The sequence below is a fragment of the Octopus bimaculoides genome, chromosome 12 (assembly GCF_001194135.2).
Source record: "Octopus bimaculoides isolate UCB-OBI-ISO-001 chromosome 12, ASM119413v2, whole genome shotgun sequence".
Lineage (NCBI taxonomy): Eukaryota > Metazoa > Mollusca > Cephalopoda > Octopoda > Octopodidae > Octopus > Octopus bimaculoides.
The window spans coordinates 57005730-57006779 of record NC_068992.1 but is presented as its reverse complement, the minus strand read 5'-3'; the positions used below and the strand labels follow the sequence as shown (position 1 = coordinate 57006779).

Genomic DNA, 1050 nt, shown 5'->3' with positions numbered 1-1050 from the left:
TATATATATATATATATATATATATATATAAATAAATTGCTGTTTTTTGCTTTTGTTGTTTTCTTTCTCACCAAAGAACGTAACTAAATGACACCAAATGATGTTTTTAAGATGAAAAAAGTTAAGGAAAAGGGAAAATATTCATTTAAACACTGTTTTTTGCTGTCAATGTTGTTTTGATTTTTGACTTTTTGTTTAATGCTGAATCTTTCAGCAGTTTACAACCTTTTATTTGATGAATATATTATTGATTCTGATTGTGTTGCTCCCGTTTTGCTGATTGTATTGTCATCAATATTGTTATTGTTGTTGTTATCATTGTTGCAATTTTTTGTTTTTGTTGTTATTGTTATTGTTGTTATATTTCTTATTTTCTGTTACAGTTGTATTTTTATGTTTCTCATTTATTGCTGCTGTCGTTGGTATTCGTGTCACAGACATACAATGGTTTTTGAGAAATCCACGTATTCTGTCGTAGCTAGGATTTCGAATGTGATGGTTGCGATATGTCATGCATCTGACGATCTAATATTCCTCGTTCTTGTTGTTTTTGTGAAGACACCGCCAATACGTTCACTGTGATCGATGGTTGCGATTGATGGTGTTGTAATGTTATTGGAATTCTCATAGAATTTATATTTTATATACTTTTATTATTTAATTTACCTCCTTCAAATTCAGAACGTAAAACATACACATGTTTCAGAAAGCTAAAGTTATTACAGTTCAACATCATGATCGTCAAACTCATTTCCAAGACTATCTAAAGTTTGTGTACTAACACTGTGTCCGTTAAAACTTTGTGTCTGCGTAGCATTTGTTGATCGGCTGTATAGACTGCTGAATGAGCTGGAACGCTTCAGGCGCTGTGTCATTTCTACCTCTGGGAAAAGGAAGAGAGAAAAATCAACTTTAAAACATATATAGACTGTTTACTCATATCGGTACAAGGCAAACATCATTGAACGAGAAGATTTACACACACACACACACACACACACACACACACACACACACACACACACACACACACACACACACACACACACA

The 1050-nt window shown here is 32.7% G+C and overlaps 1 protein-coding gene across 1 annotated transcript in view; it reads right to left on the bottom strand.

The window, feature by feature from the left end:
* Nucleotides 1-44: 44 nt before the first annotated feature.
* The window catches only part of LOC106884394 (metabotropic glutamate receptor 3), a 498339-nt gene continuing 497333 nt past the window's right edge, over nucleotides 45-1050 (bottom strand). The window contains exon 11 of the mRNA XM_014935749.2: nucleotides 45-883. Coding sequence (XP_014791235.1) covers nucleotides 720-883 — 164 coding nt within the window. The 3' untranslated portion in view covers nucleotides 45-719. The remainder of the gene's footprint in view (nucleotides 884-1050) is intronic.